This window comes from Brassica napus, chromosome C9, assembly GCF_020379485.1.
Source record: "Brassica napus cultivar Da-Ae chromosome C9, Da-Ae, whole genome shotgun sequence".
Classification (NCBI taxonomy): Eukaryota; Viridiplantae; Streptophyta; class Magnoliopsida; order Brassicales; family Brassicaceae; genus Brassica; species Brassica napus.
The window spans coordinates 2671447-2686860 of NC_063452.1; the positions used below are offsets into that span (position 1 = coordinate 2671447).

At 37.9% G+C, this 15414-nt stretch overlaps 4 protein-coding genes, 1 non-coding gene and 1 pseudogene across 9 annotated transcripts; 2 read left to right on the forward strand and 4 right to left on the reverse strand.

The window, feature by feature from the left end:
• Positions 1 to 591: 591 nt before the first annotated feature.
• TRNAK-UUU lies at positions 592 to 663 on the reverse strand. The gene has a single exon. It is a non-coding gene; the product is annotated as a tRNA-Lys (tRNA).
• Positions 664 to 833: 170 nt separating this feature from the next.
• LOC125592288 lies at positions 834 to 2500 on the reverse strand (annotated as a pseudogene).
• LOC106428145 (retrovirus-related Pol polyprotein from transposon RE1) lies at positions 2481 to 3752 on the reverse strand. The gene is made up of 3 exons (XM_013868891.3): positions 2946 to 3752; positions 2711 to 2866; positions 2481 to 2622 (listed from the first exon to the last, which is right to left on the reverse strand). The coding sequence occupies exons 1-3, from the start codon at positions 3675 to 3677 to the stop codon at positions 2536 to 2538; spliced, it is 975 nt and encodes a 324-aa protein (XP_013724345.2). The 5' UTR covers positions 3678 to 3752; the 3' UTR covers positions 2481 to 2535.
• Positions 3753 to 7080: 3328 nt separating this feature from the next.
• On the forward strand, positions 7081 to 9526 carry LOC106428112 (protein XRI1). Of its 5 annotated transcripts, XM_013868861.3 has the most exons (10): positions 7081 to 7169; positions 7260 to 7293; positions 7408 to 7435; positions 7865 to 7923; positions 7989 to 8102; positions 8194 to 8336; positions 8419 to 8585; positions 8670 to 8707; positions 8781 to 8864; positions 8939 to 9526. In XM_013868861.3, exons 3-10 carry the CDS (start codon positions 7416 to 7418, stop codon positions 9211 to 9213), a joined length of 900 nt encoding a protein of 299 aa, XP_013724315.1. In that variant the 5' UTR covers positions 7081 to 7169; positions 7260 to 7293; positions 7408 to 7415; the 3' UTR covers positions 9214 to 9526. The 5 variants fall into 5 exon arrangements, with proteins under 5 accessions (XP_013724315.1, XP_048625615.1, XP_013724317.1 ...); XM_048769658.1 differs by having other exon boundaries at positions 7116 to 7293; XM_013868863.3 differs by having other exon boundaries at positions 7116 to 7293; positions 8942 to 9526.
• Positions 9527 to 9761: 235 nt separating this feature from the next.
• LOC106428188 (60S ribosomal protein L13a-4) lies at positions 9762 to 11492 on the reverse strand. Its single transcript, XM_013868944.3, has 4 exons — positions 11123 to 11492; positions 10334 to 10450; positions 10156 to 10243; positions 9762 to 10059 (listed from the first exon to the last, which is right to left on the reverse strand). The coding sequence occupies exons 1-4, from the start codon at positions 11392 to 11394 to the stop codon at positions 9916 to 9918; spliced, it is 621 nt and encodes a 206-aa protein (XP_013724398.2). The 5' UTR covers positions 11395 to 11492; the 3' UTR covers positions 9762 to 9915.
• Positions 11493 to 12127: 635 nt separating this feature from the next.
• LOC106428129 (cytochrome B5) lies at positions 12128 to 13181 on the forward strand. Its single transcript, XM_048769661.1, has 3 exons — positions 12128 to 12360; positions 12591 to 12657; positions 12751 to 13181. The coding sequence occupies exons 1-3, from the start codon at positions 12274 to 12276 to the stop codon at positions 13017 to 13019; spliced, it is 423 nt and encodes a 140-aa protein (XP_048625618.1). The 5' UTR covers positions 12128 to 12273; the 3' UTR covers positions 13020 to 13181.
• Positions 13182 to 15414: the final 2233 nt, after the last annotated feature.

Genomic DNA, 15414 nt, shown 5'->3' on the forward strand with positions numbered 1-15414 from the left:
TTTAGGTACATACGTCCAACATCAGACAAACATCCCAAATGGTCGTCGATACTCACCAACTCCAAAGACGGCGCGCAAACTGGCTTTGGTTTATATTTCTAGACGAATAAAATATTTTAATTAAATACAAAAAAAAATATGTAAATTCTTGAAAAATCAATTAAAGCCTTGACCAGGTGCAAAGCCTGATGGGGAAAGGACTCCCGCCACTATGAAAACAATCGTTGGAACCTCTTCTCCAATCTCATGAGCCTTGTTAAAGTTTCAGAACAAAGGTGCAAAGCTTGAATCCCATGGATCCTTGGAGAACCCATTTCCTCGAAGCTGCTTCTTTGATGGGTCAGTGTTTCTCTATTTTTTCTTGCTTCTAAACAGAACCATAGGGCATTGTTAGTGAGCACTTCAGTTGATTGTTGCTTTAATTTAGCTCCGGGCTTATAGATTTCGTTTTCAGGTATGGTTTCTGAACAAAAGTTGATACCCTGGCTGGACTTTTTGCTGATAATCTAGCTGTTCAAAATCAAAAGAAAATGTAACCAAGGACAAAGCGGCAAATTACCTAGTGGAGGTTTAAAAGTATTTGGAAGCAAACGCCGCCTGTGGGGATCGAACCCACGGCCACGGGATTAAAAGTCACGCGCTCTACCACTGAGCTAAGACGGCTGGTGTTAACTCTAGCTTTTGTTTTTAACTTAGACCAGATTAAACGATGAATTGTCCCCAGTGCTTCTAAAAGGTTCATCAAGAGAAGTAATATCCAAAGCTCAAAACGCTTAATTTATTTTCTCATTCCTTTTCAATCTTTCAATATCAGTGCTTTTCTCTGTGTTACAACTGTTTTAATCTCAAAACTCTACCTACTTTTTGTCTCTTGACATACATATGAGAAAGAAAAGGGACAATGACAAGCACAAGTGCATGATCCTTTTCCTTTCTGACGATCATTCACCCTAAGCTTGAAGCAAACCTAAACGCAAGAAGTATCTTCTTCCTTGGGCCCTGAAAGCAAAAACGAACACACCTTGTAAAGACAGAGCAAATAGATGTCAAACAGAGAACTCAAATCTAAGCATGGTGATGAATGCATTATACATATTATTTTATTAGTGGCCAATCGTATCATGAATCTACTGAACTTAAGGACTGTTGTTCTACAAAACAAGTAAGGCAAGCTAAAATTAAAAGCATGGTGAAAACAAATCATGTGGCAGCTTAATATGGATTTTTACCATTGGTATGAGGAGAGCTTTGAGGTCATCATCTGTCATATGCATTAGAGCATCCATATCAACCTGGAAGAAAAAAAAAAGAACACAAATAAGAAGAGTACGCAGCAACTTAATTTAAAAGTAAATAAATTTACATACTTCTTCCACTTGAAATGAGGTTGAATATTTCTCGAGACCCAATGATTCCAGGAAGCTATGAACCGACGTATCAGCCTGAACCAAAAGATAAAGAAAAAGTAAACTAAGAACTAGTGCTGCTAAAACAGCCATTCAGTCAAATGCTATATGTCATATAGTTGGAGAAAATGGAGAATTATATTTACCTGTTGTGGTTTCTTCTTGATAGCTTTGTTCGAAGCTGCTTTGGTTTCACCAGAAACGTTCATTACAGCTGGTCTAGTATCCTCTCTTATAGCATTTGGAAGGTTACCAGTGCTCCTCGGTTGTGGATTCTTTATCCCAGATAGCTTTTGGCGCAGATCCAAACTAGCTCCTCCTAGTCGAGTTTGCAAGCCATGATGTTTCTTTTGGAGCTTCAAGCGGAGATCTTTAGGGTCAACTCTGCGATCTTGGTTTAGTCAATAAGCACAGAGTCAGCAACAAAAAGAGAGAAAGTAAAAGCCTGAGAGTTAAAAACATATATACTTGAAAGCCGAGGCTTGTCGTCATTGAAGAGATCATGCTCCCACTTATCGCCATCTTGCCTTCCCCTACAAGCAATAAGGTTTTAATACACTCATCAGTAGCAAGCAAATCTGCTTAAACTTTAACAAATCAGAGAATCAGCTACACTAGCCACACGAGGAGATTCAGAAACAAAGGATTGATTCAAATAGATGGGGAAGATTCCGAGTGAAGAGAGAAAGAAGAAACCTCTTCCTCGTCGTGAGTTGTCACCCGTGAGAGGAGAAGTCCCCGGAACCTCCATTGAGACGGTTCTTTACAGTTTGCCTGCTTGTAAACGAACCGGAAACATTCTGTTGTTTGTTAATTGTTTCATCTTCCAATTATATAAAACATTTTCCTATCATCTTTTTTTCTTTCTGATCCACAGAATAGCTTACCAACAAAAAAAACCCAAAATACTTTGTGCTAATCAAACATTTTAAGAGCGGGAAGAGATAATAGTTCAGTTTGTTTATATGTGTTAATCGTCGAACATATATATTATATTCTCCAACTGTTTTGTTATACTTCGTAAAAGTTTGCAGCTTTTGATTTCAATTCGAAACTTGGTACATAATAAACAGATCTTGTCTTCTTTCTTGCATAGCTATTTGTGTCCTAATACATTCGTCACAAAAACTCAACTCAAAAACTTTATAGAAGATGGACCAAACCCACCGTGTTGATGCAGCATTGCGTCAATTTGATCTCCGTCCTTAATCTCCATCTAACAAACACAGTAAACCAATATCATTTTTTTAGAAAGGCTTAATTAAGTCTATATATATATATATGATAAAAATCTATGTACATACCTCATCAGGTGTTTTATCCTTATTAATCATCGAGCCTCCCTCTGATAAGAAAACATATGTTCCCAACTCCGCACCTCTCGCATCATTATACCGTTCCATCACTTTACTCATCTTATCGTTCCTTCTCATCCTAAACACTCTATGTTCCTCCTCGTCCTATATATACACATACATACTCATGTGTATATAATATAGTCTCATGTGTTAAACTCGATGATGTAAATATTCAACATACCTGACCCTTCACACTCACAGTAACATGAGTCGACGAGTTCGAGGCAGAGGAGGAGACACCGGTGGTGAGGAGGGTATGTTCCCTTTCCATGAGCTTCTCGTGGAGCTCATCTAGCGTTATCGGGATGTCACGACCATTAACCATCTCAACGATGGCTCGATAGTCATCTCCAAGACCATCTGTGATGATGTCAAGAAGATCTTCATGCTCCACCAGTGCACCTAAAACGGCAAGTTCATCTGCCGTTTTGATGATACTCTTCATGTACTCATCCACAGTTTGTGTGCCTTTGACAGAGCGCTTGAGTTCTTGTTTGATCTGTTTGATGTGTCTATGAGAGGGTGTCCCGTATGTTCCCGCAAGCATGTTCCAGATCTCCTTTGTAGTGGTGGCACTAGAAACGATCGGTTGCACGTTAGGAGACAAGGTGCCAAGGATAGCGCTGTAAAGCATTATGTCTTGTCTTTTCCATGGAGCAAAGAGAGGATTTAGTTTCTCTACGCCGTTGGTGACGACGGTGGCTGATGGTGTGTTCTCTGTTTGGTCGATAAAACAGTGAAGCTCGTGGGCCTCGAGAAGAGCACGCACCTGAAGCGTCCATGTGGTGTAGTTGTTGGTGGTGAGCTTGGTGATGCTCGCCATGTTGACTGATATCAAGGGGGTTTTAGGGTCCATGGCGTTGAAAACCAGTGCTGTTTTAGCGGAGGAGGATGATGTCTTGAGAGTTGACATAGGAGAGGAATCAATAGATCTAGTTTAGTGGCCAAGGAGAAGAGAAAGTGAGAAAAGAGAGAGAAAAGTGCTGTAGTGTATATGAGTATATATCTAGAATAGCATGATAATATATACAATAAATATTTTTACAAATGAGGCGATCGTACTAGGGTAAATCTAAAACAAAGAACGTATACACAAATCTCAATATACTCAAAAACCTTCGTCACTTCCAATGCTTACATTAACCCTTCGCTCATTAACCCAATCTGACTGATCAGATCATTAAATACTAGAGATAGGATGCACTGTAGACTGTACTATATATCAGTCTCATGCATGATAATGAAAAGACTAGACACAACAAGCACTGTATTATACTGCAAACTAGTGAATGAAGATGAAAAGACTATATACACACCGCTCCACGTACATTTAATTGTAGCCAGGAACCTATCAGTTAAACATTTATGTGTAACGACCCGATTTATCAAAAACCGGTTTGGTTTGGTTTAGTTACAATTATAATTATAACTAAAATCCTCCCCTTTACTTTTTGGTCAAACCGTGCAATATATATATATCATCGTACGCATCTCTTTCCTCATATTAACCTAGCCGCCATCTTCCTTATGCGGCAACTCTCGAGGCTTCTCATCACCAACCACCATGGCTCAACGTCTTGAGTCATCACAGTCCACCGGAGAGACATGCCGTGATCATTGCCGTTCCACCACAACACCACCGTTCGTCATAGTTGTCATCAGAGAATCACCATCGTCATGATCATCTCACCGGAGGAGGGACTGAGATCCTTGCCGCGCCAGAACCTTTATCAACCCTCGTCATGGCTGAGATCTTAACCGAGAGATGCGGAGGAGGCACGATCTAAACTGGAGCTGTGGCGTTTAACACCAATCCATGCCGTTGCCGTAAGTTGAAGTCACAAAAGTTTAAGGCCCATTACCGTGATCCAAGCCGTGCCGAACGTGAATGACATGATCCCATGATAAGTTTCTAAATCTTTATCATCACGTGTTTGGTAATTAAGCGTAACATTAGTTGTTCCTTGTATCGCAAGTAACCTCTGAGTCATAGCCTTGATTGTGTTTTCCGTAGGGAACATATGTGACACTTTAGATGTTACTTGCTTGTCAAGTAATTCATTCTAAACCCTAGGCGAGTCTTGTTGGATCGAGTCTTCTCCGTGCCCGAGCATTTTCCGATTCGATATTGGCTAACGTGAGGTTATTTTCTCGAGCTTCTCTTACACGGTTTAGTACCACAAATAATTATAATTTATTTCTAATGTGTTTCCGTCTGCGTGAAATTGAGTCATTGCTTGTTTAGTTTATAGGTTCTTTGCTTAAACTGGAACTAGGGTTATAGATAGTTCAACAATACTTATTCATTTATAATTGATAATATATATATATATAGTATATTGATGTGATTTGGATGAAAGCCGACCATGGGTGTATCGGCTACATTGGGTGTGGTGTCTGACGCGGCACAGCGTAGGCGACCTGTTGTGCCAAGGCGGGGAGGTCGATAAATCATCTACGGGCGTGTGTTACCGAGCACATATTCGGTGGTGTTTTTGGCCTGTTAGTGGGCAGTTTGTCTGATCTCTGGGTACTTTAGGTACCGTGTTTGCAACGTGTTAGGATTAAATTATATTTATTCGGAATATTCTGTTCGGGTCCATGGACTTCGGGTTTAGTATCCCATACCTCACTGAGTGACTCCCCTGTTACTCACCCCCTCTTTCTTCTCCATTTCAGGTGAGACATATGAGTATATGATATTTGGACGGATCGGTGCTACTGGACTTTTTATTCGGATTTTTATTTGGGGCTTTGGGTGAGTGTAATTGGATATATGGGCTTTTATTATACGAGATATTGTTGGTGGCCCGCTGTTCTCTGGATTGGAGGCGAAGGGTGTCACATTATGGTCAGTTAATGCTTATATTTTATGAACTCTAGTTCACATGTCACTCAACACATACGATTGGTTCTAATATTCATCTATAGGAAGAGAAGACCCAAATCAACACCTTTAAAGCCATTAACTAACTTGCACTGGTCCAGCTTCTGGTCTCCTTCTGATCTTTGGCTGAGTATCTTGTAAACAACAGTTCATTCCGGCGATTAAATCCCAGCGTGCGTTTTCAACGAAGTTCAGTGATTAACGGCGGTTTAGTTAATTTTTAAGGGAAGATCACGTGCTAGCTAAAAATATCCACGTGACATTAACGTCGTTAGTCTGGTGAGTTAGTAAGGCATGGACTCTGCTTATATAACTTAGGCCCATACGCCTTAGTTAAAATTTTATTTTAGGCCCATGAAATTATTGTTTCCTAAATCGCATAATATTTATTTTTAAATTAAGACTTATTATATGATATTACCTACCATTTTTAGTTATTTATGGTAAAAAAACGTTATGATTATTTATTGCAATTTTTAACACCTTTGTCCATATGTGACTTATATACTCAGTGTCCGAATGGAGGAGCGGGACAAGTGCATTTCTCCTGCACATGCAGTGCGGGAGCACTGCATTTACCATTCACTATTTTCTGTTTGTAAAAGCAGTTCAAGCGGGAGATCTGCATGCAGTTCAATATTTTTTGTTTTTTTGTGGAAAAAGCAGGAGATCTGCATGCAGATCTCACCCGCCAACATTTGGTAGTGTTGAGCTGCTTTTTTTTTTTGTTTGGTCAATAAATAACTTTGTTACAACACATAACTTTAAAAATATATTTATCTAATTTTATGAATATAATATTTTTATTTTATTTACAACTTTAACAATACAAAATTATTATTTTCTACTTATTATTTTTTGTCATATAATTTTTAATTTTTTAAATAAGAAAATAAAAGAAGTATAAGCATCTTATAAAACATTTACAGGTATTTCGGGTGATACTATAACATCTAAGATATTTGTTTAGATATCTAGGTGTCATTTTTATTGTTTTAATATATGATATATAGTTTTTAAATGATTTTGTCATTCATAAGTTATAATAAATTATTTGATCGGTTTGATCTGGTTCTCTCCTGCATGATCCGCTTGATCTGCACTTGTCCTGCTTGATCTGCACTTGTCCTGTTTGATCTGCATGATCTGTCCCGTTTGAACTGCTTTTACCATTCGAAGCCTTCAGTTGAATAATGTGAGAGTACACAATTGGATAATGATTTTATACAAAATGCATTCAAGGATAAGTCGACATCGTCATTAATTCACCATTAGTCATCACTGACTATTGACTAATAGAATCTGATTATATTTTAACGATGGACAATAAAAAAAATAACGTGGCAGTTGAGAGAGAGTTAACACCGTTAGAGAGAGTGAGAGATTAATAAATCTAAAAAGTGATTATTGATAAATTGATAATTGGAGAGTTAAGGAGCAAAAAAAAAAAAAAAAAATCGCGAGAAAAGAGGAAGCACGACGACAGATTAGAGAAACTAGGAAGCGTGCTTTGCAATGGTCTTTTCTCTCATAAATATTTGACTAGTGTCTTCCTTGAGAGAGAGATAATAAAGTCGCCTCTTTTAATATTTTCTTTGTTCTGTGAAGGTAAGCAGAAAGCAGTAAGCACATATCTCGAGAGGTCAGTGATATGAACTGCTCTCTGCGTCTTCCATACCTCGCGTGCATGTATTTCGATTTTAAATTGGTATTGATTTTTTTACCTTTTTTCATTTTTTTTCTGGGCAACGGCTAGTTCTTCAGATGGATTACGGAGAAGATGGGTAACATTCTCTCTCTTTTGTTCTTTTGCTGTTTTGTTCATCTCGATTTTGATGGGTCTGTTTTGGTTTGATTGATTTGATTAGTGTAATATAGAGTCATAGTGGTCTGATTCATTTCTGGGTTACTTAATGTTTCATCAAGTTCTCGTCTTTAGGACTTTGGTTTTAGCTTACCAATGCTCCCAAGTTTCCAAAGTCTCCCCCTTTTTTGTTTTAACCGTGCTCTATGTTTGGCTCTTCAATCATTAACTAGGCTGTGATGTTGTGGAGAATGATGTTTTACATTGTGCTTCTCTATTTCGAATCGTTTGAGTTGTTGGTTAGTATGCTTATGGGTCTCTGCTTAAGATTTTTTTTAGTCTTCACTCTTTACATGTAATTGTACTATTGAGTTTGATCATGTGACTGATGTCTAATTTTTTTTTGCAGTGGCCCCTCATGGAATTGGCAAACGCAGAGCTATGATCACCCACCACAGTCTACTTTCCGTAAGTTCTTGCCATTATTTTACTCTCTTACAGCACTTGTGACTAAATCGTTCTTCTGATTCCAGCTGATGTGACCATGACTGAAGTCACTTTAAACCAAGAAGACCACTCCTACATGTTTGATGATGATTCCACCCCGGTCAAGGCCTGTAGCGAGCTGGGTTATCATGTCACAACAGGTTGGAATCAAGTTTTTATCATTTTTTTTGATTTTTTCAGATGTCTATTTTCATGACGGTTTCTAATAAGCTAATGAGTTTGGGGATTCAGATGAAACCATCAAGAAGATGGAAGTGCAGCAGAGTGAGACGCGCTCTGCTGTAAAGAGGCGTCGGATGTTGCACTTCGAAGACCGGCCTATGGAAACATCCCTCTTCAGCTCTGAGTGTTTCTCTTCAATCCTTAAATCAAGCGTGAGTACATCAGTTCAGTACAGACCTCTCTGGTAATGGTTTCTTTTGTGTTCTGATTGATGTTTCTTCTATGAATGTTTAGGCTAGAGATGAAGCATATGATGAGCTTTTACCCGAAGGATCTCAGCTTATACAAGGGTTTTCAGAAGACGCATCTGCCTCACGCTTGGAGGGACTTGATCTGTACGCAGAGGAGTGGTACGCTGATTGCTTGAATGACCCCGAGACTCAAACCCTGCCTGATGACTTGTACGTTTCCATGTTTCTTTTTGTGTTTAAGTCTCTTATTTGCTTTCAGTAACTGATTACTATTTGCTGTTCTTTCTCTCTCAGAAGCTTTGGTTCCCCTGAGGTCCAGATAGATGTTTCAGGTCAGACTCTTCTTTGACTTTGCTCTATCTCTAGCTTTACTTTCTATAAACTCCATGTGTGTTTTGGGTGCAGAGTACTTAACCGTGCCACCAGAAACAGAAACCAGAGAAGTCAGGAGGCCAGCGACTCGCTCTTCTCCAAATGTTATCTTTAAAGGTAATAATAATATACTAAACGTTTTTGCGTCACACAAAATGAAGAAAACAAAAACATCATTGTAATGTATATAGCAGGTAGGAAGTCATTTGCAAGGCCGGCTCCAAAGCTACCATCATCTATTATCTACCCATTTGCGTTCATCAAACCGTGTGGGGTTCATGGAGACATGACTCTCAAGGACATCAACCAGAAAATCCAAACTCCACCAGCTAAGCCAAAGGAAGACAAGGAAGAGGCTCCGGTGATCCAAACCTCAGCGTTCTCAGGGAAACCAGTTGTTGGGAAGACTAAAATCCGCACTGAAGGTGGCAAAGGAAGCATCACGATCATGAGAACGAGAGGCTAAACTTTAAGTTAAAGAAAATCTAAACTTTTTTGCCTTATTCTCATAGGCCCTTCAATAGTCAAGGAGGGTCTTTAATCAAAGTACAGCGGCTAATATTATGAATCAAGTTCTTGTTTTCATTTTGGTATCTTTTGTAAGAAAGTGGAACTGATCAAGGATCTGATATTATGTGGTAGGATGTTTTTTGGTTTGTATAAAAAGTTTCTTAGTTCTTAAATGTTGTAGGAAACTTTTAATATCCAAAACTTTGTTCATGTATGTCTCTGAACTCTCTGAGCTTTTCAACCTTGTGTATATAAATTCGTCTTTAATATTTGAATATCTGTCATGTGAGACCCGCTTTTGACACAAGTCACGTGAAAACGTATTTGATGTACTCAAATCAATCAAACTATCAATAAATATCAATCACGTCAAATATAATCTTCGAATTCAAGTGAACCTGTAATTTTTCTTAAATACGGATTTGATTTCATGTCATGTTGATCTCGTGGAACAGAGAGTTGTTATGATTCTCTTAGCGTGTAGGCCCTTTTGGTTAATATCAGTAGTTGGGAAGAAATAAATTGGAACTCAAGAAAGATAATATCAGGACAAAATCTCATACAACACGCTAAGTAATGATAAAGTATGATTGGTCGGTTCAAAAACATGGGAAGACAGAACACTACTAGTGATGATGATGATGATGATGATCTTCTCTCAGTACTTAACAGGTGCAAGAATTTCGAGCTGTGCACCGAGCTTCTCTTCGGCAACCTTCTCAGCCTTGGCTCTAAGCTTGTTAAGTTGTTTCTTTCTCTCGTATACCACTTGAGATCTCTCCTTCCTCTTCGCCTCCAGCTCCTGTTTCAATTCCACATTAATAATTACATCAAACACCACTAATAAAGCTTAAAAAATGTTTCATAAAGGTTGGAGAAAGAAAGAGATGCATCATACCTTGATGGTGTCGTAGTGGTTCCACCCGACTTCAGAAGAAAGGCGACCCAACAGACAGTATTTGTGACCAGCTTGAAGCCTCAACACCCTTGCAAAGTGAAAAACGGATGATTACAAATACGATAGAGAAGTAGAAAGTCTGTGAAAAGGGAAGAGAAGAGGGTAAAAAGGGACAAACTTGAGAGCATCGGGGATAACCATCCTCTTGACCTTGTCGTATGGTGGAGGCACACCTTCGAAAACCTTCATGCGAGCAAGTGCAGCAGCTCCACGCTTCGTTTTATGTGGAATCATACTGCAAAATCAAATCAACACAAGGAAGCTTTCACTCAGCTAAAATTACTTCAAAAAAAACAAAACTTTCACACAAACAACTCTTCCAAATACATTATACAACCACAAACCTTTAACTCAGCTAAAAATCACTTAAAAGCCAATACATTTTCCCTTAAGCAACCTTCTAAATACAACAACAACACAGAAACATTCATTCTCTCAGTTAAAATCACTACCAAAAACCAAAACTTTCAAACAAGCAATCTTTCCAAATATATTAGAAGCACAAAGAATCATTCACTCAGCTAAAACCCTTTCGAAAAATAAAAAACTTACATGTAACCATTCCAAATGCATCATACAACAACATATAAACTTTCACTAAGCTAAAGAATTCACTTTAAAAACCAAAACTTTCACACAAGCAGCCCTTCCAAATACATAACACAATTACAAATAAACATTCACACAGCTCAAAAACCACTTCAAAATCAAAACTTTCACACAAGCTACCCTTCCAAATACATCATACAACCACCCAAACACTTTAATTCAGCTAAAAAACCACTTCAAAGACCAAAACTTTCACACATCTAAACCCTTCCAAATACATCACACAACCACACACAATCATCTAACCAGTGACGTATACACATTGACGTAAATGCACACAGAGATTGATATAACGAACCCGCGAACAGTACGCCAGAAGATTTTGGAGGGAGCACGGAAGTGAATGGGCCCGTGCGAGGGCTTAGTGTTCATACGCTTGCGAAGGAACCTCATGTACTTCATTTTCTGTCGGACAAGTCCACCGGAGAGGCAAATCTCCTCGCACCGCACGATGACGACCTTCTGCCCGTTGAGCAGCTCCTTGGCCACGATCGACGCCAGGCGCCCCAGCATGTGGTGACGCGCGTCCACGACCACGCGCTTCGAGCATATGCCTGATCCCGACACCATTTTTGTGTGCTTTTCTTCTTCCTTGTGGTGTAGTAAGCAAAGAAGCGGCTCGCGAAAATTATATCCGACAGCAAGTCTGTGTTTTGACCTAAGGGTTTTGAGGGTACTTTCGTCTCTTTCCGAATATGTTTTTTTAATGGGCCGAGTAATTAATTTATATGCTGTCTTGCCCAGTGCATAAAGGCCCATTAGTGATCGTCGGGTAGGAATTGTTTTACAAGCTATATAACTCATATCAACAACATTTTCATCAGTTTTTTAAATATAAAGTTTGTAGGATTCTACAAGTGAATACATGAATAAGAACTTGGTTTTGCAATTCTTTTTTTTTTTATTTCCAGTAAAATCTAATCCGATTAAAAAGGGTTCAAATATCCAAACCATTGCAAGCATTGTATATTGAGTTCGCATGTGTGTGTTATTGCAAGGTAAATGATTAAATTAGGAAAGAAGTTCTTACAACGTTTAAATTTATCTACATTAGACGAGAAAGCGACCTCCATTCTAATATTTTAGACATTTATTTTGAATTTTTATCAGTTTCTAATTAGTTTGTTGTAAATACCACAGCAAGTTTTTGGACAATTGTTATTTGAATATGAATGAAATTGTTTTGGTCTGCCATATATAATTAAAAAATATTTATGCTGACAAAAAATATGCTGATTAATACGATATGATTAGCTAAGGTTGAAGGATATCTAAATGAGATTTATTAGCAAGGCGCCAGGTCTCTAAAAGCTAATTAATTATTAACCCTATCACTTCACCACACACCTATACTGACAGTGACAGGGTAAAAAAGGCGGTTGGTGAAAGGGCCCATAACAGATTAGATTCCATATCCCTTTTGAGTTTTGTTTTCTGTTTGATCGAAGAATGGGCGGAGACGGCAAAGTTTACACCTTGGCGGAGGTTTCTCAGCACACTACCGCCCAGGATTGCTGGATCGTCATCGACGGCAAGGTTCCCACTACTCCACTCTCTCTTTATCACTCTTTGGATTCACGATCTTGGAGTTTTTCAATCTCACTATCTGCATGTAACGTAACCTTAGATCTGATCAATCTTCGTTAGCTAGCTATAATTCACTGATAATTAGGATTAGTTAATTCAAAATGTAACTGTTGATTCTTGCCTAAGAAGAAACTAACTCTCCATGTCTATTTGATTATAATTTTGATGGTGGTGTATAGGTTTATGATGTGACCAAGTTCTTGGACGACCATCCTGGTGGTGACGAGGTCATCTTGACTTCTACAGGTAACACTCACATGTTTCTTCTCTTGTGAGTTTTTTTAGCAAATTCATTACACAAACAAAAATGTGTTTTGTTTTTTTTTTTTTTTTGGGTAGGGAAAGACGCGACGGATGATTTTGAGGATGTGGGACACAGTTCGACAGCTAAAGCTATGCTAGATGAGTACTATGTTGGTGATATTGATACAGCCGCTGTCCCAGCCAAAACCAAGTTTGTTCCTCCTCCTTCTCCTAAGCAGACCGAGTCTGACCAGAGCAAGAGCTCGGATTTTCTCGTTAAGATCCTTCAGTTCCTTGTTCCTCTTCTTATCTTAGGCTTGGCTCTCGGTATCCGTTCTTACACCAAGACTCCTTCTTCTTCTTGAGGACTCTATTGGGTTGGGTCTTTGAGTCTGGTTACACTCTTTGCCCTCCTTTATATCTATCTGTCTGTCTTGTAAAGACTTCAAAATATTGTATTCTCTTTTTGAAAATCAAGTGGATCAGCTACATTTGTTTGTCTTATATTACATGGTTGAACTTGAGTATCACTCACTCGCAGACTATTATTCTCAAGCCTTTGTCTTAACACTCACTTAAAAAAAGCAGCAATAGGTAAGAGAAGAGAAAAAAAATAAACTGAGCTAATCAGTACTTGCACAAGTTATCTCCAGCACCTTTGACTCTGTTTTTTAAAGACTGCTTTGAATTTGCGTGAATGAGTCCTCTGCATATCTCTCTTCAATGTCCCTTCTCTTAGATCGTTAAGTCTCATTCTCAACCTAGCTAACTCAAGTTGCAGTTCTCTGTTTGCTCTCCTCAGAGACGCATAGTTGTCTTTAGGCGACATTGCTGCGCTGAGAGCTCCACTATTGATTCACCATGACTTTGGCTTTGTCTCTTCGTCTGAAAAAGGAGAGCACAAGGAGCTTCTCAGCTTAAGCTGCGCATAGTAGTAGAAAACGAGCAGCGTTTGCTCCTGCCTCTTGTCTGATCTGATAACCCTTCATGTGCCTGATAGAATAAACCAAACATAAGTATCAGCAAGATAAGCAAAGTAGAGCTGTCTTACAAAGCAAGTAAGTTACTTTGAGATAGAGATCAATGGTGTGGTATAAGTCATCCATAAGTTTTAATATGTTTGAAAATTATATAACATATACTCCCTCATTTTCCAAATGTAAGTAGTTCTAGCAAAAAGAATTTGTTTCACAATATAAATAGTTTACATATTTCAATGCATCTTTTCATTTATTGGATATTGTGTGAACAATGAAATAATGTTGGGTTTTTTATAATTGGTTGAATTAATTGATAAAATGATATATTTTTTTCAAATTACAACTTCCTAAATATTTGTGTTTTTAAGCAAAACTACTTACAATTATAAGCGGAAGGAGTATTTTTTTTTAAACATGGAATATTTTATAGAAATTACTAGCGTCAAGAAGATACTAATAGGAATGTAGAGTGTCCACTTGTGAAATACAATAAATATTTGGTGTTAGAAGTAGAATTAAAAGAAGACAATAGACATGGAATAAAAAGAGACCCTTAATGAACGCATAATCTGTCTGCTTGCACGTTATTCGATTGCTTCCTGCATTTTAACGCTTTGATTGTCATTATTGTTGTCTGTCTGGTCTCCTCTCCAATAGAAAAAAAAGTTTTTGTGGGCTTACAACCATAACATACAGTACAAACAAGCATCCTATGCAACACATATTTTGATCTTTTTATATTTATATAGATTGAATTCATTCTAGACATTGGATCACCTTATTCTTAAGAGCATCTCCAATGAGACTCTATTTTTTCCTCTATAATTTACATTAAAATAGAGTAACTCTATTTAAAGCAAAAGTTACACTATAATAGAGTTACTCTAATTTTAGTGTAAATTATCGAGGAAAAAATAGAGTGTCATTGGAGATGGTCTAAAGCTCGTTTAACCCAACCATTTTAATTTTTTCTGACCTATATTTTCAAATATAGATCGGTGTAATCCGATTGAAATTGGCAAGTTCAGTTACATTCTGAAAGCATTTGAAAACAATATAGATTTGTGCTTTGTAAGAGCTTACTGAAGAACATGCACCAAATGAAGAAATAGCTTATTAAAGTTTTATTGGTGCAACGAAAGAGTTTAGAATTGTCACCAAGAGTTGATCTCATAAAAGAGTTTCAAGAAGGCTGCTCAAAGAGTTGAACAAATTAACATGCTTTAGCAAAAAAAGTTGGAAATTAAATAAAGACGTGGCGCAAAATAAAGATTATGCTTCATGCAAAATCTTTTCATTATTATATTTTATATAGTTTAGAAAAAAAAGGTTGGAAAATGCTACTTAAACAAACTATACGGTCGTCCTCTTGCTCATATTGACATGCATAAGTGCTATGACTGTGTGCTTTTCAGAAGGATTAAGCAAGAGAGCGAACGAGAGTTTGAAAAGAAGGAACAAAAAGTCAAAAGCCTTTCGTAGTCAGTGGTCCTTCTTTTGGCATTTATCTTGTACCAAATAGTACTAAAGGTTCAAACAAAACATTGAACAAGCTGAATACAGATACTCCCAAGTGTGCATTGGTTAAAGAGATGACATACGCGAATCTAAGTATCCCAAAACGGGATTCGTATTAGTCAGCGGGCCCGTGATCATATCATACCACACCCCGTGTTGGTGCGTGTGTATAAATCACCTTACGTGCATGTATTTATGCAGCTATGTATGTTCACTTTCAACCCATTCACTTCAAGTGATTAAAGTAAACAAAGAACAATGA